This window comes from Panthera uncia, chromosome C2, assembly GCF_023721935.1.
Source record: "Panthera uncia isolate 11264 chromosome C2, Puncia_PCG_1.0, whole genome shotgun sequence".
Classification (NCBI taxonomy): Eukaryota; Metazoa; Chordata; class Mammalia; order Carnivora; family Felidae; genus Panthera; species Panthera uncia.
The window spans coordinates 37,783,341-37,809,800 of record NC_064810.1 but is presented as its reverse complement, the minus strand read 5'-3'; the positions used below and the strand labels follow the sequence as shown (position 1 = coordinate 37,809,800).

At 33.0% G+C, this 26,460-nt stretch overlaps 1 protein-coding gene across 1 annotated transcript in view; it reads right to left on the bottom strand.

The window, feature by feature from the left end:
* The window catches only part of CADM2 (cell adhesion molecule 2), a 262,063-nt gene that overhangs the window by 109,411 nt on the left and 126,192 nt on the right, over positions 1-26,460 (bottom strand). The window contains exon 6 of the mRNA XM_049628005.1: positions 13,405-13,495. Within this exon, the coding sequence (XP_049483962.1) occupies positions 13,405-13,495 (91 nt within the window). The remainder of the gene's footprint in view (positions 1-13,404; positions 13,496-26,460) is intronic.

The window sequence follows — 26,460 nt, the reverse complement described above, 5'->3', positions numbered from 1 at the left end:
TCTGTGTATGTACAATAAGCTTAAAATCACCATGATATATATAAAAACGACCACGCTTAAGAAAATATTTTTCAACTTATTTGAAACTTAGCCACTTCTGAAATCTTCCTTTGGCTAAGCTAGGTTTTGGAACATTTTCACCTTTTTTTTTTAAATCAAGAATTTAAGAATCTAAGTTTTTCAGAATCTACCACTTAATCAACATACATTAAAAGGACAATTTGTTGCCATATACAATGTATCTATAAGCATCTTAATCAGATGCCTAAAACCCATTCAGTTCCAGAGTACATTATATTACAATGATGGGATCCTATTTTCCATATAAGAGTTTCTTTACAATCCATTACTTGTACTACTGTAAAAATAATGCTAATTAACCTTATAAGATGTAATGCTTATGTTAAACACTGTGTTACTATTATAGAACTGCTTCTGCTCCATGACTTGTTTCTTTTCTAATATTAAATCCAATGGTCTTAGAAAGATAAAGGTAAAATGCACATCATTTATCTGGTAGCTGGGGAATTAAATATTCCATATAAAGCAATGCTGAAGAAAACTGAAATTCAGACTTAAATTTTTGAAAGTATATTTTAATCATTTGAATGAAATCCTTCTCAAAAGATCAAACTTATCTGCATTATTTAACATCACATTCTAGTGGCTTTTTTTTTTTTTGAGCTATGATCTCTTCAGTCTGAACATACATTTTTGTATACTGATTGTTTTAGAGGAACTGAAGTGATTTAGACTTCAGCTGCATGTCAGTTGGTGTTAATACAATTATTTTCAAGCCTTCTGAGGTGTGATCCACTGAAAAATATATTTTATAACCTTACATAATGCACAAACACATACAGGAAATAAAAGCTTGCTCTTTTTAATGCAATGTGACTTTTTCTTTATTTTTCTTTTTCTTCTTTATTTCTCTGTATTTACCTTTGCAATTCTATTATCTTCTATTTTATGTTTGGCTTTCAAAAACAATTTGTTAACTGATCTTATGACTCATTCTTATGACACAACCAGCAATTTGAAAAACACTGACCCACAGTGAGAGTTCCTACGGCCTGTCTCCTTGTCCTAGAGCTGCACAGCTATTATATTTTTAATCTTGTTTTTATATAGTCACCTCACAATGTTCATCCCTATACTCTGATCTTGAGTGCTAGTGATGAAGTTGAAGATGGTGATAGCACACCATTTCAGAGACATCTGCTTGTCACAAGTCACAGTGGTTGCTGTTCTCTTCTCCTACTTTTATTTTGGTTCTCTTTTCTTTCTTCTTTCCTTGAAACATCCCAAATATTTCTGGTACTCTGAATTTGCAAGAGTTGAGCAGTAAAGCCATTATTAATTACTGGCAGATTCTTCCTATTCTAATTAGAGACTTTTGTAAATATTCATATTTTCTACAATTTGGGGCATTGTTTGCCATTTATATTTTTTGTCAAACTGTGAAGGTTAGGGGCTTCTGTTTAATTGAGATTATATGTGAAAAATTGAATCAATATACCTCACATTGTAAAAACCTGTATAATGCAAGAAAATGTCTTTAGATTGTTTGAGTATGTGGCTTTCAGAAGAAGAATGTTCTTAGTTTTACTGTTGCAGATGGCATGATACTACACATAAAAAAACTTTAAAGACTGCAAAAAAACTATTAGAACTAATGAATGAATTCAGTAAAGTTGCAGGATACAAAGTTAATATGTATAAATCTGTAGCATTTATACACACTAATCTGGAACTAGCAGAAATATGAATTAAGAAACCAATCCCATTTACAATTGTATCAAAGAAAAAAAACTAAGTAGAAGTTTAACCAAAGAGGTAAGAGACATATACTCTGAAAACTTTAAGAGACTGATAAAAGAAATTGAAGATGATACAAATAAATGGAAAGATATTCCATGCTCATGGATTGAAAGAATTAATACCGTAAAATGTCCATATTACCCCAAACAATCTATAGATTCAATGCACTCATAATCAACATACCAATAGCATTTTTCATGAAACTAGAACAAATAATCCTAAAATTTGTATGGAACCACAAAAGACCCCAAATATCCAAAAGCAATCTCGAGAAAGAACAACAAAACTGGAGGTATCACATTACCAGATTTTGCATTATACTACAAAAATAGAGTAAATGATACAGTATGGTACTGGCATAAAAACAGACACATAGATAAATGGAACAGAATAAGGTGCCCAGAAATATACCACACTTTCATGGTCAATTAATCTATAACAAAGGAAACAAGAATATATAATGAAGAAAAGAGTGTCTCTTTAATAAGTACTATTGGGAAAACTGGACAGCTGCATGTAAAAAAAACTGAATTACTTTCTTCCACCATATACAAAAATAAACTCGAAATAGATTAAGTACCTAAATGAAAGACATGAAACCATAAAACATGCACACACGCACACACACACACACACACACACATACATACATACACACACATATATTTTATCTGTCTCCTCAGGCAAGGGAAACACAAAAATAAACTATTGGGTCTACATAAAACTAAAAAGCTTCTGTACAGCAAAGGAAACCATTAAAACAAAAAGACAACCTACTGAATGGGAGAAATTATTTGCAAGTGTTATATCCAATAATGGATTAATATCCAAAATATATAATGAACTCATATGATTCAACACGGAAAAAAACAGATTAAAAACAGGCAGTGGAACTTAATAAACATTTCTCCAAAGACCAGATGGCCAATAGGCATGAAAAAGTGTTCAATATCACTAATTCTTATGGAAATCCAAATCGGAGCCACCGTGAGATATCACGTTATACCTGTTAAAATGGCTATCATCAAAAAGACAAGAAATAACGAGTGTTGGTGACAATGTAGTGAAAAAAGAACCCTTGTACACTGTTGGTGGGCATGTAAAAAGGTACAGGCAATATGGAAAATAGTACGGAGTTTCCTCAGAAAATTAAAAATAGAAATGCTATATAATTCAGCAATTCTACTTCTGGGTATTTATCTGAAGAAAACGAAAATACTAATTCAAAAAGATATATGTTACCCTATATTAATTGTAGCATTATTTACAATAGCCAAGACACAAAAGCAACCTAAGAATCTATCAATGGATGAATAGATGAAAAAGACATACATATACACACAGTGGAATATTACTCAACCATAAAATACTGGAAATCTTGCCTTTTGCAACAACTTGGATAGACTCAGAGGGCATTATGCTAAGTGAAATAAGTCAGACAGAAAAAGACAAATAATGTATGATTTCACTTATATGTGAAATCTAAAATCCAAAGCAAACGAAACAGAAAGACTCATGAATACAGAAAACAAATTGGTGTTTGTCAGAGGGGAAGGGTGTGGAGGGATGGCAAAATGGGTGAAGGGGATTAAGAGATACAAATTTCCAGTTATAAAATAAAACAGTCATGGGATATAAAGTACAGTATAGGAATATAGTCAATAATATTATAACTTTGTGTGGTGACAGATAGTAACTATACTCTCTGTGGTGAGCATTTATATCATAATGTATATAAATGTCCAATCACTATACTGTACACCTAAAAATAACATAATGTTATATGTCAACTATGCTTCAATTAGATAGATAGATAGATAAATTAATTAATTAATTAATTAATAAAGGAAAAGTGTTCTACCAGACAAATGGCATATGTGAACGAGCACTTATCTTTGTGGAAGATAGATTTTATGAAACCAACGCATTATGAAAACCCACAAAATAATTAGCATATAGAAATTCTATTTGATTATGAATATTCAACATTAATTTAGAATCTAACTGATGTGGTTTTAGCACTTTTAGGGTTTTATCCTCATTATATACTAAGAACACCTCTTGTTTTGAATTTGTTTTATAAAAAGTACATATAGACTCCTTCTTAGTGTCCTTTAGACAATGGCTTTATCATTTCAAAGGAGAAAGGTATTTATTATTCTACATTTCCCTCAAAAGAACAAGGCTGATATTTTACTGTGTTCTCAGATTTGTTGTCTCAAAAATGCCCTTGTTACTGATTTGGCCCATCCTCTCTAAAGTAAATATATATAGAATCAGGTGAATGGCACAAACAGTAAAGAAAGAGTTCTAAGAAGAATGAATTCACCACAACTGAGAAGTGCTGTTAAAGGTTTTTGTTTCTTAAATTGGAATATTTTGAATGCTTTGGATACTTAGCTGAAAAAAAAGATTTTTCTATTTCACTTTTAAGAATTAATTTTAGCTTCCACATTTTGTTTCCTTCACATATTATGCAAACATAATAGTCAAAATATTTAACACAAGCACAGAATAATCTATTTCTCTGTAAGTTAACTTGTGATCACCAGAGGTATTTTAAGCTCTAACATTATGACATCTATCTATCTATCTATGCATACCTACACACAATGGCATATTACTCGGTGATGAAAAAGAAAGAAATCTTGCTAGTTGCAACAATGTGGATGGAACTAGAGGGTATTGTGCTATGCGAAATAAGTCAGTTGGAGAAAGGCAGATATCACATGATATCACTCATAAGTGGACTTTGAGAAACTCAGGAGATGAACATAGGGGAAGAGAAGGAAAAAAAAGTAAAAACAGAGAGGAAGGCAAACCATGAGAGACTCTTAAATACACAGAATAAACTGAGGGTTGCTGGAAGGGGGTGCATTGGGCGGATGGGTTAAACGGGTGATGGGCATTAAGAAGGGCACTTTTCAGGATGTGCACTGGGTGTCATATGTAAGAGATGAATCACTGGGTTCTACTCCTGAAGCCAAGACTACACTGTATGTTAACTAACTTGAATTTAAATACAAATCAATCAATAAATTTTTTTAAAAAATTGCAAGTATAAAAAAACAAATCTTAATGAATAGCACTTGCTGAGCAAAGGTTAATGTTTTCTTTAATTAAGGATGAGATATAAAAAAAGGATGAGGTATAGTATTAGAATTTTAGGTTTTTCTAATATTAGGAGTGATTTTTGTTTCTGCAATTTTCCTACAATTACCATTTTGATAACTTGTTTTTGTATAAACACACAGGCAATGTTTATATATCTTTAGATAAAGAGTAAAATACTAGGATGTAATCTCATAATTAATACATAAAAACCTACAGATTTTTAAACCCATGAGCCTAAAAGTCCACATCTTGAAAATCTCATCAACGTATATGACAGCATCATTCCACAATGGTGTCGTAAACATACTGAGACATTTTTGTGTTAGTTTCCCAATGAACATTTACATAATCCCTCAAAATAATTGGCTTTTTGTTGCAAGAAAACTGCTTACCTAGAAATGTTCAAGAAGTACATTTCCTCTATGGATCTATAATCGTGGTTCTGCATGCTCTTATGGGACTTTTGCAAGACATAGGAACATTTAATTGAAAATGATTGAGTGCCCAACACACTACAGATGCCCAGCCTAAATAACAGCAGTGGAGAGTACTGAGAGTCAGCTTCTTGTTTCGAAAACAAAACCAAATATATTCGGTCTCATTTCCAAGATAACCACTTGTGTGTTTCCAGAGAGTCAATGTGTGATTAAATTTTGAAGCCATGAGATGGGAGAAAAAGACCATATGGGCCTCAGAAAAGAAATTCATATGGGAAGGACAGCACATGAATATATAGGCTTTTTAATTATGAAAACTTAGAGCTAATTTCCCAATTTTTATACCTTTGGAAACATGGTAGAAGAAACTGGCTATATGGCCTTTAATTAATTAAGTCAAAGTTGAATCTAGATATTGGAACACAAACACAAGCAAAACAAAACAAAACAAACAAAAAAAAACCCCAAAAACAAAAACACAAAACAAAACAAAACAAAATCTAAATGTCCCGCAACCTTTATTATGCCAACAACTGACATTGAGAGTATCTAAATGGTAAGGAGGCCCTCATGATATTTATTCCACCAATGATTTTGGTGATATTGTAAGCAAAGCACTTAAGAAAACAGACTTGTAAGAGTGTTTTCTTTTAACTTCCAGCTCATTCTATTCAACCTTTAGGACTTCACACTGCATTTGCATTGGTATCGCCTTGTGGTTGTAACCTGCAGTCCTAATCTTCTTAAAGATGTATAAAATTAAGAATATAATCTGCTTTTAAAGTCAAATATGTCATAAGAAAACAAATATACTGAATCATAAAATCTAGTCAGAAGTTATTTAGATATATTTAGAAGCTCTTTAGAAATACTTAGATATACCAATAGGTTTGAGCTTACATAAGTGCTAATTGTGTTATAAATTACATTTTGTTTTACATATTTGATTGAAATATAGGCTTTCCCAATAGTTGGTGAGAGCTCTCATTCTTGCCAACTTGACCAGGTTATTGTGAAAAATCAATAAAATAGGAGAACTGAAAACATTGGGTAAAGAAGAAAATATAACCATTAGTGTTGTTAATTTTTTTAATGTTTATTTATTTTTGAGAGAGAGAGTGCAAGCAGGGCTCCATGCTGACAGCAGAGAGTGCAATGTAGTGTTCGAACTCACAAACCCTGAGATCATGACCTGAGCTGAAGTCCGACGTTCAAATAACTGAGTCACACAGGTGTTCCAGTTGTTGTCAAATTTTTTTAAAGCATGTTTGTAATCTCAGTTCTACCATTTGTCATCTGTGTGAAAAGGTCATATAACCCCACAAGACTTATTTTCCTTATTTCCTTATCTCTACAAACTAGAAATGATTATGAATTTGTAAGTGTTTACAACAAGATAGTTGCATGGTTTAAATAACACAATAAACAAAACAATTTGGGAAGCCATATCAAAATAAGGTTTTATACATCACAGACCCTGGATTCTCAAACACTCATGAGTCATGCCTTTCACTCAGTTTCAGTTGTGTAAGATTTTCAGATCTCCTGTTTTGGCTTTTGGTCAAAACTTGCTAACTGGTTATAACTTCTCTTTCATCCCAGCAGAAGTGCTCTGGAGTGTAGCCTTTTTCACGTGTGTGGGACCAGAACTCATTCTCTATCCCTTCCAGTCCATTCGAATTACTCTAAAACTTTTTCTACCTTTAGCACTATGAAGGTAGGGTACCTGTGGCTCAGTATTTTCCAGTTTCACATTTCAAGCTATATTATATTTTGCCCCTGACAGGGGTTCATGCCTCTGCCTCTCTTCTATCACCTCATTATTACCATTTAACCTCAGCTAACATAGCCATGTTGCTCAATCAGTTCAATCAGCCATGACTCTGGTGTAGATACCTTTGCTGTTCAAACAGGCTATTGAAAGTCACAGACCATTGTCCTAGAGCGTGTTCATTCTGCATGGAACCTTGAATTTCGGAGCCATGGAAGAAATTTGAGATGATAACTCAGTTTCTAGGATTGCCATAGCAGTCCAATATTAGCATATGTATTAAATATATAATTAAGACTCCTAAGTTTAAAATTTGGTAAGATATAGAATCTGTAATTCTTTGAAAAAAATCATAATTTATCATCTTCATGATTATTATTTATTATAAATTTACTTAGAAGCAGAAATTCCATATACATTGTTAGTAATCTTTAAAACAATTTGTTCACTAGATTCAATTCTATTAATTTTTAGAGAATAAGAGTGAACCCTGATGTAAACTATGGATTTTGTTTTAAAAATGATAGGTCCATGTAGGTTCATGGTTTGTGGGATGTTGATAGTAGGGGATGTTGAACATGTGTGGAGATGGGGGTATATGGGGACTCTGTACTTTCTACTCAATTTCACTGTGAACCTACAACTGCTCTGAAAAGTAAAGTTTATTAATTAAAAATAAAATACTTCATGTCGCTAAATGACTTTTTCAAATCCACTCAGGCCACAGATATCCACAGATTTGTAATTCAAACCTAGTTTTGTGTTTCTCTTTCTAATGTACCCCACAGCTTTTAATGCCCCAGAGCATGACCACTTAGGCATCATATCTGAACAGAAATACAGACCTGGATGGTTAATGAGATAGCTTTCTATAACATAGATGGCAGTAGAGAAATAACTATCATGTAATTAACATCTATTTTGCATTAGGTCAAATGGTATGACATTGCTATTACTGTAGATCAATATTCTTTTTTCAAAATTTACGTTTTTGTCCAGTTTTGGCCTACAACATTTCACTCTGATGATGACTGGCTTTCTTTAACTCCTGGTTTACTTTGTCATTTCTTCTGGCTGTGATTAGATTGTATGACAAGTAATAAATAAACTATGATTTGTAAAAATGTCATTTTAGGCTGAGAAAACTGGCTTGATATAATAAAACTGTTTTGCCTTAATTTACATCTCATTTTCATTTCTATTATGCTAATAGGAAAGTGCATCAAATGCATCAATATGTTCTTATCAGATTTCTTCTTAAATTCTTGATCATTTTAAAAATCATTTTGTCCCATTTTAGAGGGACACATAATTGTCCCTAACAAGGGATGTTTTGTGCTAGGCTATTATGTATATTAGATTTATGCCAAAACATAAGAAAAATTGTGGTTATCAGAAGGTAAAATAGTAAGCAAAACATAAACATCATGCTGGATACACAGAAAAGTTTATCCATACCTATAATTATTTTCTTTTATAGATTAAATGCCAAATATACATTTATTTGACTGAAAATGTCCCACTGCTTTTGTGAAGCAAATTTACATAGTGTTAAACATTTGATTAAAATAAATGATGATTCTTTAGCTATAGCTTGTGGTGGGGGGGCAACCCCATACCTTTTAAGGTCATGACTTTAATGTAATGTAACAGCTTTTTTCTTTCTCTACTTCTGTAAATGGAGAATGCTGCTGCCTGAAAGCTGTCTGGGAATTCAGCCAAAGAAAGAAGAAGGTTGCAAAAACTCTGGGGACTTGAAAGAAAAGTGGTTGGCATTAGCTCTGTCCTCACTTTAAACTAAAATTAAAACAATAGACAGACATGTACAGTAATCTCTCTTTTAAGGAAAGAATACAATGCCTCTATAGTAATGTCAACTGGAACAATTTGGTCCTGGCCCAAGTTATGCAGCTGTTCCACAGGAAAACAGCAAAAGGCTTCCATCCAAAACAGGCAAATAAGGCATGATTGTTCATAAACAGTCACTGGGGCCCTCACATTTAGAACAAGGAAAACAACATTAGCATACAGGAGGGCAGGTTAGGAACATGAGTTTCAGTACTAATTGAACCATGCCATCATTTCATGATTTATACAAAAGATAGTAGTGTTATTTTGTCTACTATCCATATGCCTAATAACTGTGAATAACTCATTCTTCAGGAAATTATACATCAAATATTTTTTTTAATGTTTATTTACTTATTTTGAGAGAGAGACAGTGAATGAGCAGGGGAGACAGAGAGAGAGGGAATCCCAAGCAGGCTCTGCACTGGCAGTGCAGAGCCCAACACAGGGCTTGAACTCACGAATTATGAGATCATGACCTCAGCTGAAATCAAGAATCAGATGCTTAACCGACTGTGCCACCCAGGCGCCCCTCGGTCAAATATTTTTTTTAAGAAACAATAAAGATTTGATCATGGATTAAAGGTACAAGATGAAAAAGAATCATATATCCATTATCCATTTCTATTTTTCACCTGCTTATTCAAGGTGCATCAGGCATAAATGGTAAAGATAGTGGAAATTAAGTGTTTGTGTAGCCAATAGGAAGAAAAGCTGCCGTGTTGCTTTTTCGTGGTTTCAAAATAACAACATGGGGAATCAGGTATAAGACCTGCAAAGTAATAGAGCAGAACTTTGACAGTGAGTACCAGAGTAAGACAGGAAATTCAAGCCTGCCCACTGGGTGTATGTGATATCACACAAGTCATTTTCACTCCCATTCTTTGGGATTTTTTAAAATTCTATCTCAAAATATGGACAATCTCTCTTACTATTGTTTTTATTTTAAAACCCTGTTTGACAAAAATTTCTTTTCTCATTCCGTTCTACTTTTCATGATTCATTTTCTGAAATGGGTGGCCTTTCCATTTATTTTACTTCCCCACCGCCTACTAATTTCCTGATTAATCCATTTCAATTTGCCTTCTGTTCTACTTGCTCTAGTGAGACTGTTTTCTTTATGATCAGTAAGATTTCCTTCTGGGAAAATCCAATGATTTCTTTTCAGTCTTACCTTGGTTTTTGTCCTATATGCCTCATCTGGCACTGTTGGGGATAGAATAAAACTAAAGAGAGGCTAGGAATTACTCTGTCTTTAAAGAAGTTAATGCCTTCATTTACTAGAAATGATAGTTACTTCGAAAATGCAGAAGAGTGGATTTTAAGATGATTCGGAAGAACAGAAGAGAAGCAGTGGTCTAAAGACGAGAAGGACTCAAAGAAGATGGCTATTTCTCTAATATCAATGGCCTGGCAATCTACTAGGAAAGAAAATGATAAAAAGGAAATTGCAAATGAGTGTACAGCACAAGAGAATCAGTTAATACATATTAATTTGTAGGCTATAGCATACAGAATATAACATTGGGAACTATAAGGTTGAAGATAAAATATAAAGACCATTTTAACTCTTATGGAGTGACCAGAAGATATTATACTAATCACGGATATTTTGTGTGGTTATAACCTCCTGCTAGAAACAGTCAGTTTGTTAGGCTTTTGTCAACTTTCCAGAAAGGGCATGCATGTAGAAAAAGGCCTGCTAAAAGAGGATGGAAAAAGGAAAATATTTCTTAAGACTAACCAGTTTTTCACCTTCAGGCATCTAGGGGTTCATCTTCAGGGCTAAACATTATTGTAGGGACCATCCTAGTTCTTCAAAAGTTACTTTGGCTAGCATAAGTGACAATTTAAACTTGGCAATTGAAATAGAAAACAGCTGAACGAATGGAAGTCTGGGGCACTGATTGAACTGAATTTAAATCCTGAGTCATCCATTTTAAACTTGGGTGAATAAAGGAAATTTGGTTACCATTGTTGAGATTTAGTTTTCGTTTCTGTAAAATAAGGAGTGCTTTCTTATTTCCTTTATCTTTTTCCAAAGTGCTATGATATTAATTGGGATTTTTCTGACAAATGTAGCATTTCTATTTCCCAAACTTCTGGAAGCTTTGTATTACTAAGTAAAATAAATAAATGAAAGGCTATTATACTTTTTGTTCATCTGCAGTGCAGAGGAGTAATACACACCCACGCTTATTTCTAGGTAACTGGAACAGAGACCCACAATAGGACACAACCATAAATTATTCAACCATGCCTGAACTGGTGAAAAACAACTACCTAAAGAGCCAATTATGTAGACCTCCCAAATGAATTATTCACATAAATTAAATGCTCTTTCTACTGGTGGAAGTAGATGTGGAACCAAAGAGTAGATCATTGACAGGTAATTAGATGCTATTTGAACAGGGATATATCATTTCCATCGTCATCTCATTTATTTTTTTAATTTTTTTTTTAATTTTTTTTTCAACGTTTATTTATTTTTGGGACAGAGAGAGACGGAGCATGAACGGGGGAGGGACAGAGAGAGAGGGAGACACAGAATCGGAAACAGGCTCCAGGCTCTGAGCCATCAGCCCAGAGACTGACGCGGGGCTCGAACTCACTGACCGTTGAGATCGTGACCTGGCTGAAGTCGGACGCTTAACCGACTGCGCCACCCAGGCGCCCCCATCGTCATCTCATTTAATTGCCTAAGTTGTACACATATTCCAAATGTACACATATGTACTTTGGGGCAGATCAGTGAAGAAAAGGTAAAAGCAAAACTCCTTTGCTATGCCCTCACCCTGAGTTCCTTTGTGTCCTCATGTATATGCTGACCTCTGAGATTATAAGGAGGAAGAAAAGCAAAAACAAAACAAAACAAAACAAAATAACAACAGAAGCAGAAGCAAACAGAGAGAGACTGTTGTGGGAAATAATAAGTGAAAGCAACGGAGGTGGGGGGGGAAATGGAAGGAAAAGTTAGGAAAGAAACTCTGTTGTTAGATACACAGAATCACAACTAAAGAAATTAGGAATTAAGCATGTCTGAAGCTGACTAGAGTCTATTCCATTTCCTTCTCTAGTTGAAAGTACTGAATTTGTAGCCAGAAGTTCTTGTTAAAGCTATAATACCGACATGCACGGCTACACTCAGCATACTGTGGTAGAAAAATGTTTTCTATAAGCAATTTAAGCTTATCAGAAGGTGAGAACTATATAAGTGAATTGCACAGTGTATATGTAGTAAGCTACTATGAGAAAGTTTTTTCCTTTCAAGGTCTAAAATGCCTTAAGTGTTTTTTAAAAGATAGAAGAAAAATAATGGATTTACTGAATGTTCTTTAAATCAGTATTATTTTTATCGCTAGAAAAAAAATACTGGAGGAGAGAACAGTTTTAAAATATCAAAACTTTGATTAAAAAAGTGTGAATTCACTTAGTGTGCTAAAAATTATAATACCACATAATTGAGGATTTGATATTTCAGGCTCTGTCTTAAAATTCTTTTAGAAAAATTTCTCATGGAATAATAAGAAGTATACACTTAAATAACAAATATTATCAGGCATAATTTTTTTAAGAATTTAACTTGATTTGCACAGAAGCAGCCCCCTATCATTATATACTGAAAACAATTAAATTTCTCCTATTAAAATTTAAACAGAAATACAAATTAATTGGAAGCTTTTAAAATAATCAAATAAATGACTTTCAGCTCAATCTAGACTCCCACTATATTAGAATGATCAAATGGCTGTCAAATAGTCTTTGAGTAATACATATTTGGATAATTCACACTTAAACTTTTTATAAAAATAGATTTTCTGTGTTTATAAACATGTTAAATGTTTATAAACATGAACGCCAAAAAGTAATTTAAAGTTGAAGTGATATTAGAACTTATGTATTCTAATAATGAAATCACCTTACAATTGGAAATGTTGAAGCATATCACATTCACAAATTATGTCTCATGGGGGCTATATTAGAAATGTAGATGTTATTTCCCTTATTACAAAAATGATTTCCCTTTTAATTTTAAAACTTGGGGATATTTTGAGAATGTTTCAATATTTTCAAAGATTTTCATGGGAGAAGTTCAGCAATGTGTAACTTCTATCAATCTCATAAACAGTGACTGATTAAGCCCACTTTCCTTTCAGGTTGAAATATCTTACTAGAAATAAAAAGAAAAAAAATCACAGCTGGAAACCTTCCCAGAAACTTCACTAGATGACAAAGTAAAAGACCAATCTTCCACAGATACTTAATGAAGACATGGTTCAGGGGATTTCTGTTCTAGAGATGACTTTGCCCACCAAGAAAAGACAAAAACAGTGGATTTCTGCCATTAAAGCCTGAAATCAAAGCAGTATAGGAGAAAAAGTGAAAAACTTTATTGCTCATTAAATCACTTACAGTGGTTTTCCTTTGGATTCACAAGTCAAAATTAATGGCTGTCCTTCTTGTGGAAAAGGAGTGGATGGTATAATCTTAACTGATGGTGTATCTAGAAAAAAATGAAAAGGAATATTAAGAAATGACACTAAATACACATAAAACTATACATTTAATAGTTGCACATTATGGTGTAGGTTCAGGCTTTATCTTACTATCGTGTATATTTACAAGGAATTTCTCAGAGTTAGCAAAACAGAGTATACAATTTTAAGAAGCTACCACCCTGTCTGTGAAAAGCTAACAAAAATATCTGAATATCTTATGAGCACCACTGTTGTGTTATTTCTGAAATCTGAATATAAAAGTGAAATTGCAAAAAGTGGTTCAGATGAATATCAAGCATTCCATACAATTGTTTCTTTGACTATTTATAGATGGCTATGAATACTATTATTATGGACCGAATGCATTTATGTACATTTGAATAACAGCACTTTTCTGTGGCAGGAATACCAGGAATCACAATAAAGAACCCACAAAGAACTCAGGATCATAAGCATACTGTCTCATAAGCATTATGCAGAATCTCTTTGAAATACAGTAATGCAGCATTTGGCACATGTTGCTTGCTCTAAAGTACAGTTGGCAAATAATTTAAAATCGTTATTTTGAATATTACTAGAAGTTAACATTTTGTTACATATGCTACAGCATAATTATTATAAAATATTTTATTTCCATTTTAAAATCATCCTTGGTGAAAGAAGATTCAAAAATACTTTCAGACATAATTTTCACACCACGTGATATTATTTCATCAACACAGAGACACATATTTCATAGCAGAACTGGAAAATAAGCTTAAAATCGCAGATGATGTAAACATACTCATTGCTTATTACATCTGCTTATTCTTACATCTGTTTTGCTTATTGCTAGTCCTAGCACTGTGTGGCCAACACAACATGGAATCCCAATCAACGTGGGATTGCCTCCTGCTCTTATCTCTGCATCCTCATCAAAAAACAAAGTAGGCTCTGAATGCTCCAGATAGTCACAATTATATTCCCTTCCCTTACCTGTGATGGAAGAACTGAACCATCCTGGGGTTATATTCACTCTCTGACTTTGAAACTGATAAGTATCTATCAACTGTAATTTTTAGGTTTGTTCTCTTCCTTCAGGAAAATATTACTCAGCCTTGTCATATATCAAATGGTAAACTATGATCCTGTGGAAGACCTTATATCATACTTATAAATTATTTATATGTCTTAAATACATTCTTTTTCAGTCCTTTCAACAAGATAATATACTCATGATAATCAACAATAATATCCTGGTTGCACATAAGCATTCCATATATATTAGGGTAGATAATTTCAATGTGAAATAATCCAGAAAAAAAAAAAACAATTTGAAGAACTATGACAAATATTCATCATACCTTTAGCCGGTAGGGGAGAAAAATTTAATAAAGGATTAAATTACCTGTGGTAATTTTTCGATTATCACCATCACATTTATGGAATCAGTTATTGACTATAATGACTGTGTAATATTTCCTCAAAGCAGAACATTTTAAAAAGGGAAGGCAAAATGTTAACAATTATACAGGGTAACAAATGTGAGCCAGAATGATTCTGGAAAATGAGGTCTATTGTCTTTTGAAATTTGACATGTATAAAAAGCAAAATGTAATTTCATCTTGACAAATAAAAACAAGCTTCATTCCAGAGAAAGAAGTAGGAGAAGAAATTTCAGAAAAATGTGATTCTAGGAAAGAGAGTCGCATTAACTTGGGTGTCTGTGATGCTTAATTTTATGTGTCAACTTGCCTGCACCAAGGGGTATGCAGATACTTGCCCAAACATTATTCTGGGCATTTCAGTGAGAGTACTTTGGTAAGAGATCAACATTTAAATAAGCAGACTGAGTAAAGCTGATTGCACTCACTAATGAGGGTGGGCCTTGTCAGATGAGTTGAATGCCTGGATAAAACAAAAAAATGATCCTCCCCAAATAAGAGAGAATTCTTTCTGTCTGAGGGCCTTCAAACTAGAAGATTGACTTTTTTCCTGTTTTGGACTCAAAGTGAAACATTTGCTCTTCTTGGGTCTTGAACCAATTGGTCTTCAGACTCAACAACACCAGCTCTCCTAATTTATCAGCACTTTGGACCCAGACTCAAACTAAATCATCAGCTCTTCTGGGTCTCAAGCTTGGCAATTCAGCCTGCAGGTGTTGGGATTTGCAGCCTCCCTAGCTGTGTGAGCCAATCCCTTATAATAAATCTCTTTATGTATACATTTTATTAGTTTTGTTTCTCTGGAGAACCCTGACAAATACTGAAACCTAACAAACAGACCCTGAGACATGACTTTTATGGACGTGGTATTAGGAAGGACAAGAAAGTGAGACAGGAAGAGAAGGAAGTAAATAGTGTGCTCTTGAGCAGATTACACAGTGGGCAACTGGGATTTAATTCTGCTATGGATCTCTGAGGGACAATGTAGGGAATGCCTCAGAGTTACCGTGTTCAATGAGCAAGGGAGAGCAGTATTTAGGGAATATTTACCGATTTTCATTAGTGTTTGGTTGAGGATTACTCTGGAGGAAGTGAAGACTATCATTTCCCTGGCATTCCTGGTCTGCTCAGTGCCCAGAAATGGTGTATGCGAAAGGGATATGGGCAGGTCGCCACAGGCAATCTGTGTCAGCAAGGTAAAATGCATAGCAGTGGGTAACTGTTAGACTAGAGGAAAACAGAATATGGTCTGATTTCTGTTAGCTCTGCCGGTTTTGTATAAGTAGTTTATTAGAGGTGAGACTTTGTATAGCAAATTATTCCCTGAAGCAAGATTCAGGATTCCTTTCATATCCAAAATACAGAATTTTAAGCATAAGAAAATGCTGAAGCACATAATATGTTTTGCATGCATTTCTGTGGAACTTTCAAAAGGTAAGATCACCAAATAACCTCTGAAGTAACCAAAATCGAGGGATATAACACAATGCTCTTCTATTTTACTTCAGTTACCTTACTGAAAATGTTGATTAGTCTCTATGCCTAAGAATGATCTTTGCTAGGTTTAAGAATACCCCCCTCTCTATAGCCTATCACTCCATGTTTCTGATTCGACTCTTACATCTCTGGCTATTGCCCCTCAAATTCTGTTGAGTTGTCTTTTGGAATTTAGCCTCTAAATACTGAGATCACCAAGATCATGATTTGTTCTCTGGTAATTCTGGTTGGGTCCTTTCAGCCACAGCCATCACTTCGGTTTCTATCTACTCACCAATCATTCTCAGGTTTACATCCTAGAGCAGCTCTCTAGCACAAACCACACGTACGTAATGCAGCACCTATCGGACATGTCCACTTGAATGTCTAAAAGACATGGTGCCTTTACTATGTCCTAAATGAGCTCAAGGTCTCCAACCCCTACCTCCCTGTTCCTCATCCGGCAACCTCTAGCCCTATAGATACAACCAGCCTCCACCCAGCTACTTACACCAGACACCTCCTGTAACCTTGTATTTCTATCATCAATCAGTTCATCAGGTCTGGTTGATTGACCTCCTGAATAGTTTTCACATCGATTCAGTTCTTTTTTATGGCTGCACGACTACTACTTTTATCTAGTTTACCACAATAGTGAATGGTCTCTCTCGTGTTAATTGTTGTCCCCCTAAATCTAACTCTTAGAACTTAATAAAGTTGTCTTCTCAAAACGTAAATCTGATACCATCAGTTTTCTGCATGGTTAATCTTTGCTCTTAAGATTAAAAGCACAATTATTAAGATAGCCTTTCAGTTTCATGTGATCTGTACACTTCTTGACTCCCTTGCCTTCTAACACGCTTTTTCATTCTTTGAATTCCAGATAATTACACTTTCTTTCAGGTCCTTTAATAAATGTGTTTCATCCTGCTTTTATACAAATTGTTTGGAATACTCCATTCTGGGGGAGCTTCTTTAACTCTTTTAAATCTCAACTCAAATATCATTTGCTAAGGGCATTCATTCATTATCCTCAAGTGTGATAGAAAAGATACCTCTTCTACATGTTCTCTTTTTCACGTTTATGTGATTTTAAAACAGCCACTGCTATTTCCTCAGTATCTCACACAATACTTGAAAATCTGTGCTTGATAAATAAATTCTTAAATGAATGCACTAAAGATTTTGTTATGCTTTCTTATTGGTTTGGTATATTAATTTTAAAATATTAAAAAGTGCTTAATTCAAATTTTGTTGTGGTCTGTTGTATGTAAAATTAATCTTAAATATTTTTTTTATTTAAATTTTTTTTTAACATTTATTTATTTTTGAGACAGAGAGAGACAGACCATGAACGGGGGAGGGTCAGAGAGAGAGGGAGACACAGAATCTGAAACAGGCTCCAGGCTCTGAGCTGTCAGCACAGAGCCTGACGCGGGGCTCAAACTCACATACCGCGAGATCATGACCTAGCCGAAGTCGGACGCTTAACCTACTGAGCCACCCAGGCGCCCCAAATTAATCTTAAATATTCATGTTATAAGCCTTAGATAGACTTATACTCTTAGCTCATATTTAATTTAATTAAATTTCTGTTGCTGACTCTCTTCCTTGTATAAATCTTCTGTTAGATAACATTAGATAACAACTTTTCATGATTATAAAAATGACCATTTGTTTTTTAATGCAAATATCTCATAAATAAACTAGTTTCTCTCCTCTATGATTTTGGCAGGGGTATCACTCATTTGTGAACAAATTTATTCAATCAGTCAAAATTCTAAGTTATGTTTCCACGTAAGTCAGCATTTCTCTTTAAATAGTCCATTTTAACAATATACACAAAATTACATTTTTTACCACATCAAATACAACAGTAATGTGATTATTACCCCAAACTTGACTCTTTCTCAAAGAATTTTTTTATTAAAATTTTTTCAATATTTATTTTTGAGAGAGAGGGAGAAAGAGTTTAGTGGGGGAGGGACACAGAAAGAGGGACACAGAATCTGAGGCAGGCTCCAGGCTCCTAGCTGTTAGCACAGATTCGGGGCTCTAATTCACAAACTGTGAGATCATGACCTGAGCCAAAATTGGATGCCTAACCTACTGAGCCACCCAGGTACCCCAAAGAATTTTTTTAATAACAAAAAGTAATTTGTGCTTTAACAGGTTTTTACTTAATGATAAAGATATCCGTCATTACTACTTCTATTTTATTTTCATCAATCACTTTGTTGTATCCATAAGGGAGTTGATCAAGCACTGCTAGGTTAAAATTATTTTAGTGAAATATCAATAATATTCTATACAAATGTCTTTAAATTGGTATAGAACTCCGATACTTATTCAGTTATCTTAGCCAATAAAAAGACAAACCAAAAGTTATAGTCATTTAAAAAAGTGAGTTAAATTTAAGAATCTTCAGTCTCCAGGATTTCTTCAAAATATATATTTTAATAATTGAAAACAACAGGTAAACATATTTTTCTCTACTATTTATTTTGTTATATATCAAAACAAATGGAGAAAGTGTCACTTCTAAAAAGTGTCACAATGCACAACAGATAATAAATAATGATTTTAAAAATAATCTTAAATTTATGCATGTATTAGCCCATTAATCTTTTTACCAACCAAGGTATAAATAGGAATGAGAAAGTGAATACCGTACAATCCAAACCTTTTATTGCATGCCTTTGCCAAGTTATCTGTTAATAATTTTAAACTTTCTTTTTCTGTTCATATTTCTTAAGTTATTTGTAGATTTTCTGCTTTCAAAAAATTGGGAATATTTTTTAAAAGTTTATTTATTTATTTAATTTTGAGAGAGAGAGAAGGAGAGAGGGAATCCCAAGCCGGACACTGGGTTTGAACTCACAAACCATGAGATTGTGATCAGAGCTGAAATCAAGAGTCCAACGTTTAACTGACTGTGCCACCCAGGCACCTCAGGATTGACAGTATTTTTTTTTAACTGAAGTTTACTTAAATAGTAATTCCAGGCTTGCTTCAGAAATAATCTATTCCTACATGGAATATGAATTCATTTCATCCTGTTTCACATCTTCACAAAACAGAATGGCATTTTTCTTTAGTTGTTTGGGAATATCTACTGTATTGTTTTTACATTACTAACATAATACATTGTATTGTACCAATTAATGATAGTAAATAAGGAGGTCAGTAAAATGCATTATTACTGCTCTGAATTTATCTTAGCTTTGTCTTATACGTGACACTTCTTTGTTTTGAAAATAACGATTTCTATGTCTGTTTTAAAATGTCTTCAAGTAAGTCAACTCTAACAACACCACACTCATTGAACATAAATGTACTTATAGAATGATATATAATGTTTATGATATTAATATAAAGTGTTTATGATTAATATATAATGTTTATGATTAATATATAATGCTTATAGCATATAAACATATATATAATAGATAATACACATATATAATATATAATAAGCACATACAAATGGCAAAGAACAGCAAATAATTTGGTTTAAATTATTTCATAATACAGAATGTATACTGTTAATATAAAACACTGCACATAGTAAAATACACATTTTTTTTTACATGGCTGCTTCATTCAACACATTTTTAGCCTTCAAGATCCAAGGTCTTAACCTATTTAATTGTATGGTCTCAGATCCTAACAAAATGCCTGAAATGTTGTAAGGGTTCTTTAAGTGTTGAGTGAATAAGTGAATGAGTTGCTTCTCATTTCTCTCAAAATGCAAGCAAATGAGAAAGTTTTGCAGAAGAATAGAGAAAACAGGGATATATTCATTCATCCAAAAATAATTTTCAGTACTAGCAAACAAGCAAAATATGCAGATATTTAAAAAGCCCAATGTTTCCTTTCCAAGGCTTTTGTAGGAACAATATCACTCTTTAAAATCTATTTTTAAAATTACTAAAATGTGGAAAGAAAACACACTTTATTCTGAAGCATTATTTCTTGTACTTATCTGAAAAATTCTAGGTTTCATTTAGAAACAAGCACAATTACTATCAAGAGATAGATTAATGCACAATTATCATTTTTATTAAAAATTTTAAAAGCTTTATGAACTTGGGAAGGAAGGACACCTCCTGTTTTCCTTGAACAACTCAGGATTTGAATCAAAGTAAAGATATTGATCCAGTGAAATGGATTTTCTATACCCTTAACAAAGATTTTAGAAAAGAGAAAAGATCTGTGATGAAGCTATCATTAAACCACCTAATGGACACTCTTGAAAGCACAAGCTCTTAAAGTATTTAGTGTCAGTCGTTCAACATCTATCCATCACTAAGGGTTTTGTAGGTGAATAAAAAGTTTTAAATCAAATGTTTTACCAATAAAAAAAAGAAAGGAAAGAAACACCTTACCTCTTCTTTAATCAAAGAAATACAACAGAAATTTAAGGTTATATAAAATAACATCAGCCTGTTCTGCATAATGAAAAATTACTGAATAAGGGAAACAATCAATCATAAGGGAACATCTAACATTAGCTTACTAATATATCATTAGCTATATAGTGTATCATTCCATACAGTATAATATATTGAGTGAACAAAGATGGTTTATAACTTAAGCAACAGTCATTTGCATTGCCCATGGCATTATGTGGATCCTTGGTTAAAAGCAAAATATCATCTTGATCATTTTATGTGTTCACAAAAGTTATTTCCTATGAGTAGTCCGTAATAAACATTTATATAGTTCCTAAAACATATAAGGACTTGTACTATTACCATTCATATCCATTGTTTACCACAATTGTAACATTATAACATTATACATTATAACATTCACACTGTAACATGCAAAGCCCTAGTGTTAGTTTTCATAAGTAGTGCTGCTGAGTGCTTATTACATTCTTAGAAAAGCAAGTTCTTCAGAGCAGAGATTATGTCTGTCTTGTTCACTGGTTTATCCTTGGCCATAAAATAACTCCTGGCCCTTAATTAAATATTTATTGAATAAACGAAAAGCAGATTTTTATATTTTCCAACTACTGGTTAGGACCACTAGTGTGTTATAAAATCAAATTTATGTGTCACAGCAATCTTCTAATAAAATGAACATTGATCAAATACTTGGTAAAAGTTATCATTGTAAATGTTCTATATGTGTTGTCTCATTGAACTCTTTCATACAGCATGCAAGGTAGACCTTGGTTGACTTACTGTACAGAACATAAAACTAAGGCTCAGAGGAGTCACTCACCCCAGTTACACGATCACAAATCACTTAGACAGTTTGAATCTTGTTCCCCTGATCTTAACCACACCTCAATAAATTTGTGTTTCCTGTTCCCTCTTAGAATGGGAATTGGTGCTTTTTGTAGTAACTTTTTTGTCTTCTATTGTTCTCCAAAATCACCTTTTTTTTCATCTGGCTGAATTGGAAACTGGCAAAACATTTGCTTTGACTCTGTATGATCTTCAAATTATAAAACCTATCTGGCACTGTTACTAAATTCTATGTATAAACCACATAGACTATCAGTCTGTCTATTTGTCTCTCCTCTCTCTCTCTCTCTCTTTCTCTCTGTCTCTTCTTTTATAACCCTCTTAAATCTCCCTTTCACATCATTTTCCTCTTTGACAGATGAAAATATTCTTTTGAGTGAGGTGGTTAAAAGGTACAAATTTCCAGTTATAAGATATATAATTCTGAGGATGTAATGTATAGCATGATGCCTATAGTTAACATACCGTATGCATATTTGAAAATTGCTAAGAAAATAGACCTTAAAAGTTCTCATCACAAGAAAAATAATTGTAACTATGTGCAGTGACAGATGTTAACTATATATATATATATATATATATATATATATATCCTGAATAATTATGTTGTATACCTTAAACTAATACAGTGTTATAGTATTAGATATCAACTATATATAAAAATTATATATTAATAAAACTGGGAAAATGTTTAAAAAACAAATATATACATTTCCTTATTAATTATTATGATATATCCTTCACAAAGATTAGGTGACCATATAGTTGACATACCCTTCTCAATAAGGTGTTTCTCTTCTCTGTAAATAATACAGAATAATTCCTACAGCAAATTTCTGTCAAGGACAATTGAGAAATTTTGAAGTATTTTGTAGATGAAAGAGTTGTGATTCTTTGCCTTATAGCAATGTTATTATATAAAGATTTCTGAACAAAATAATTTAATTAGCAACTTTATACTAATTAGCAACCTTATACGTATCTCTCAGTAATTACATAAATACTAAAGAAAATTAGGCACCGATTCACCTTTGTGAAGCCGCTTTGGAGTTTTCTCTAAAATAGTGGTTCTCAGTTAGAGGCAATTTTGCCCTCCCCTCCCCAGGACATTTGGCACCATCTAGAGACATTTTTGCTCTTTACAGTGTTGGTGAGATGTAGAAGGGATCCTAGTAACATTGCATAGACAGAGCCCAGGAAGGTTGCTAAATATCCTTCAATGCACAAGACAGCCCCTCCACCAGAAAGGTTTGCCTGGCCCAAGATAGTGCATAGTAGTGCCCTTCTGTAAGACATTTACATTCATTCTATTCATTACCTATATAGCTCTTCCTTGTTACAACGGATTAGGAACAACCAGAGAACTGTGAAACCACATACATTTCTATGGGATGTGTGGTCTTTTCTCAAATCTCTACTTCTGAAATGAGAGAAGTGCTGAATACTCTGAGGAAGGCTGTTAAAATACTCTCCTGAAATGAAAAGCTGAAAATCAAACTCAAGCTACACCTCAAGGTCCACCACTTTTTGTGTGGATACACCAACCATTTCAGCTGCAGCATTATCTGCTATCTATTTCTTCTGTGTAAGACTGACTTTTTCTCAGACGTCCAATTTATTTTTCCTGTTTGTAATTTTACAGTAAAACTCAGACCCTCACTTTCCTTTTAACTCACAACATTATGAAAAGAATGCTCAAAACTATTAGGTACTTTTTCCTTCAACAGTCTATGAAATTCCTTTTAATTCTAGTGAAAAATTATTTTTGTGACAATATTTAATGTATTCAACAAATGTATACAAATGAGTGTGTGTAGAAGACCCACTGCTACCACTTTTCAAGCACTATAGACCCACAAATATAGTAACCCATAGTAATTTATTCAAATAAGATATCATGTACAGTTCCAAATCATGCAAAATTTAAAATTGAAAGCAACACAGCATTTGATGAAGAATTATAGGTGTTAGGAAGGAAGGGCTTATACGTATTTATCAGAAACAAAGAAAGTTACCCAGAGAAGTGGCACTTAAAATAGTTCAAAGATTACATAGTATTTGAACTGGCATTTTTCTAGAGGTAAAGAATAGAAGGAAATTCAAAACAGTTGAACAAAGGGTTGTTGTAGAGAAGATGTGGGCTGTGTATGACGTTGTATGTGAGCCATCCAGAAATAATATAAAGTGTAGGATACGTTATCTCTAAAGGGTGCTGACAGCAGCATTGTAGGGTTTTTTTCCCTAATATCATCAAATTTTTAATCTTTTTTTAATTGAGTATAAGTATTCTATTTGTTTCAGGTGTACAACATAGTGATTCAACATCTCTATGTTGTAAGTGTAGCTACCATCTGTCACCATACAATGCTAATATAGTATCATTTACTAGATTCCCAGTGTTGTGCCTTTTATTCTCAGGACTTATTCACTCCATAACCGGAAGCCTGTGTCCCCCACTCCCCTTCACCCATTTTGCCCACCCCTCCATCCTTTCCCTCTGGCAGCCATCGATTCATTCTTTGTATTTAAAGGTCTGATTCTACTTTTTGTTTGTTTATTCATTTGCTTTGTTTTTCAGATATTACATACGAATGAAATCATATGGCATTTATCTTTTTCAGTCTGACTTATTTCACTTCCCATAATCACCAAATTTAAGATTGATTTTTTTTTCAATTTTGGTAAATAGTGTATGTCTGGGCAAAATTACAAAGCAAATTCTCTCTCTCTCTCTCTCTCTCTCTCTCTATATATATATATATATATATTATATTACTTATTATTATATATATAGATATATATATATCTATATATATATATATATATATTACTTATTTCATAGGTTTTCTGTTTGTATTCTCAAGCTTTTGCATTTCCTTTCACAATGTATAGACCTCATAGAAAGTTTTCCTAAAATTGTTTGCATACATAAGGTATGTTACTTTCCTAATACTAATACTAATAATGAAAAACCCAGCACTTATAAAACATTACTTGATTTAATCCTTGCAAAAAATATGAAGTAGGTACATTTTCCAAATGAGGAAATTAGGTTTAGCATAAAGTCACTTAGGGAAACTTGAATTCCAAACTAGCCTTATCTGACTTCAGAACTAGAACCTTTAAAAATGCAGTATTGATTTTCAAGGTCGCACTGTTTTCCAAATATATTTTCTTTAAAAGCTTCTATATCACTGCCGTGGTTGTTAACCTGTATTTGGACACCAAACATTGTAGTTTTGTAAAAGCATGGCCTATCCCTATATGGCACATCTTACCTACCACCTCAAAGAACAGATGGACTGTGATCACTACTCACTAACGAGCTCCAATGTGATCATTCTACACTTCAACCAAAAATTAAATAGCAAATTCTAAAATCATAGTCATCACAAAGAAAACCGAAAGGCATTTTGAGGGCACAATAAAACTTCCTGCAACTCTCTAATAATTACTAAAATCACTAGCCTTGTTCTTAATAATATAAATAAAAATTTTCCTCCTAAAAAGATAGGGAAGGTTAACCCTTAGCATATTATTAGAGTTCAATGGCCCCAAGTTTAGTTGTCGAGCTTCTATATGAAACAGTTCTATTTTTAGAGACTGCATTTCATGATTTGTACCCTTTTATAGAGGTCCTCCTAAAAACAAAGAGAAAATCTACTTTTCAAAATTTACTTTTCAATTATGATATGAAAACACTGGACTCTTTTGTAAATCTAAGATAACATTATGAAATTATATGGGTGTTATATTTTCTATAGTATGAAAAATCTTGCTACTTTAGCATTTTATGAATTACTTCACCATTAACTTGACCATAACTCATCAATTATCCCCAAGTATACTAAATGGAATGACATAATACGAAAATGGAAGTATGATGAAATCATCTAGAGTGATGGTGTCCAATATAGTAACAACTAGTGGCATATGACTATGTAAATTTCAATGTAAATTAATTAAAATTAAATAAAATTTAAGCCACATTTCATTAGTCACAAGATCTACATTTCAAGTGCTTAGTAGCCACATGTAGCTAGTTATTGACTACTTACTATTTTGGGACAATAAGAACATTTCCATCATGACATGAAACTATATTAAACAGTGCTGGTGTGGAAGGATTATGCGAGAGTGATGTAAATCATCACTGTTGCCTGATCCCCATTCATGTATAGGGTTGGTCAGATTTTGTATTTTTTTCGTGGTAGCAGAAAAGAAGTCTGGAAATAAAAAACATCATTCTAGTTTTGTTTGCTTGTTTGTTGGTTGTTTTGTTAGCTTTCATGATCATTTGAGAATTCTGAATCTTTCATTTCCTGCTCAGAATAGCAAGAGAAGAAAGTTGACAGAGAAAGAGATCTCAAAATTATTAGATAGATCAGATGATAAATGCAGAGAGAAAACAGTAGGACTCAAGAATATAATGATGGTGAAACAGAAGTCTTCACTTATGAAATACTAGAAGAATTTTATTAAACTCAAAAATCAATAAGTAAACAATTTGTTTCTAAGGAAACAAAGGGAAGGTCTTTATCACACAATATTTTGCAACTAGATTTTGCTAAAAAGAAAATATGACAATGTTTTTTCATTTTTATGCTTTCTGTGCATTAGAACTTATATAGTTCATAAACGGATAAATGCTGAAGTCATTTGGTAATAATAAAATTTAAATTCATTTTACTTTTTAATTTAGCTGGTGCTTATAAATTGAAAAATAAAAATGCTTGCAATTATAGAACAAAGATATTTTTCCTCTCTTTGACAAAATTAGGAACCACCAAAGTTTTTAAAAGTGTTTCATTC